Here is a 1887-nt window from a genome sequence, read left to right on the forward strand (position 1 = left end):
TTGGACCTCTCTCTCTTCTGTTATTACCTGCTAGGTGTCTACAGATGGGGAAATCACCCATCTAGCTGGAACACTATCTGACTGTGACTGCAAGGTACCCCAACATCACATACTGTACAATGTTGTAGTTTGGATTGTCATTGCTTCCAAAAGTGCCATTTTCAGTTATAGCATAGCATAGCATAGCATAGAATATCATAGAATAGAATAGCATAGCATAGCATAGCATAGAATAGAATAGCATAGAATAGAATAGCATAGAATAGAATAGAATAGAATAGAAAGTGAAACGTCACTTCCTGCTTTCTCCCTGTACCAGCGCTGTGAAAATGTTGTCAATTTAAAACGTAACTTTGCATGTCAAGAAAGTCGCAGTTTGTTGCCAAACTGTTGCGCTAGAAGTTATAAATCAGAAAGACTACATGCACTGTCGCCTAAGTGACGTCACTTTCTCTACCGGCAAAGCTGAAGACCGGCGACATGCCACGAGCTTCCACAAGCTATGTAGTTTTTATACAAAACTAACCCCTACGTTTCAGTTTGACGACAAACTGTGACTTTCTTGACATGCAAAGTTCTGTTTTAAATTGACAAAATTCAAACGGGATCAAAAAAGTAACCTTATTCTCCGTCCACCGCCGTCTTCATAATCATTGAATTGTTAACAACGAGTTGATGATTTGTTAATTTCCTGCACTGTTTACTAATGATTTGTAAATTACACATTATTACATTTAATCATTAACTGATGACATGTTAATGGGTCACTTTATTATTATTTTTGTTGTTGTTGCTGTTGGTATGATTATTATTATGATTATTATGATTATCAATGGTTATGTTATTATCTAAGTGAAACATTTTGAAATAGGTCATTAATTATTTTGAATGATCACAAATGATTGAAGTAGGCCCCGCCCCCTACTATGAAGTTGCAGCTGATGTTTTGTTGACTAGAATAGAAAGTAGGCTAGACTCAGGCCAGATAAAGAAACCTGTGTGCAAAGCCTCTGCCATGCTGTGTCCTGAAAAGAAACCTCTATATCTCTACCTCCTTTTTTCTTTCTTTCTTTCTTTCTTTCTTTCTTTCTTTCTTTCTTTCTTTCTTTCTTGTATTTCCATCCCCCCCTCCCCCGTTGTCCCGCAGAATGACGCCAACTGTGACTGCTACCAGACGGGAGACGGTTATGCCAAAGACGCCAGGCTCAACTGTCCGTCTTCTTTGGTGGTGTCTCCCGACGGGACGCTGTATGTTGCCGATCTGGGAAACATCAGGATACGAGCCGTACGACGCAACCAACCCCCTACTGGTAAGTTTATATGTTGTGTCGTCATGACTCTGTCAAATCACCAAACTAACTGGTAGGTTTATATGTTGTGTCGTCATGACTCTGTCAAATCACCAAATTAATTGGTAGATTTATATGTTGTGTTGTCATGACTCTGTCAAATCACCAAACTAACTGGTAGGTTTATATGTTGTGTTGTCATGACTCTGTCATATCACCAAACTAACTGGTAGGTTTATATGTTGTGTCGTCATGACTCTGTCAAATCACCAAACTAACTGGTAGGTGTATATGTTGTGTCATCATGACTCTGTCAAATCACCAAACTAACTGGTAGGTTTATACTGTATGTCGTGTTGTCATGACTCTGTCATATCACCAAACTAACTGGTAGGTTTATATGTTGTCATCATGACTCTGTCAAATCACCAAACTAACTGGTAGGTTTATATGTTGTGTCATCATGACTCTGTCAAATCACCAAACTAACTGGTAGGTTTATACTGTATGTCGTGTTGTCATGACTCTGTCAAATCACCAAACTAACTGGTAGGTTTATATGTTGTGTCGTCATGACTCTGTCATATCACCAAACTAA

At 38.7% G+C, this 1887-nt stretch overlaps 1 protein-coding gene across 1 annotated transcript in view; it reads left to right on the forward strand.

Annotated features, from left to right (window-relative positions):
* The window catches only part of LOC310794038 (teneurin-3-like), a gene marked incomplete at both ends in the record, with an annotated part of 116806 nt that overhangs the window by 94777 nt on the left and 20142 nt on the right, over positions 1-1887 (forward strand). The window contains 2 exons of the mRNA XM_083655900.1: positions 35-94; positions 1148-1310. Coding sequence (XP_083512026.1) covers positions 35-94; positions 1148-1310 — 223 coding nt within the window. The remainder of the gene's footprint in view (positions 1-34; positions 95-1147; positions 1311-1887) is intronic.

This window comes from Poromitra crassiceps, assembly GCF_964638095.1.
Source record: "Poromitra crassiceps genome assembly, chromosome: 19".
NCBI classification, from domain to species: Eukaryota; Metazoa; Chordata; class Actinopteri; order Beryciformes; family Melamphaidae; genus Poromitra; species Poromitra crassiceps.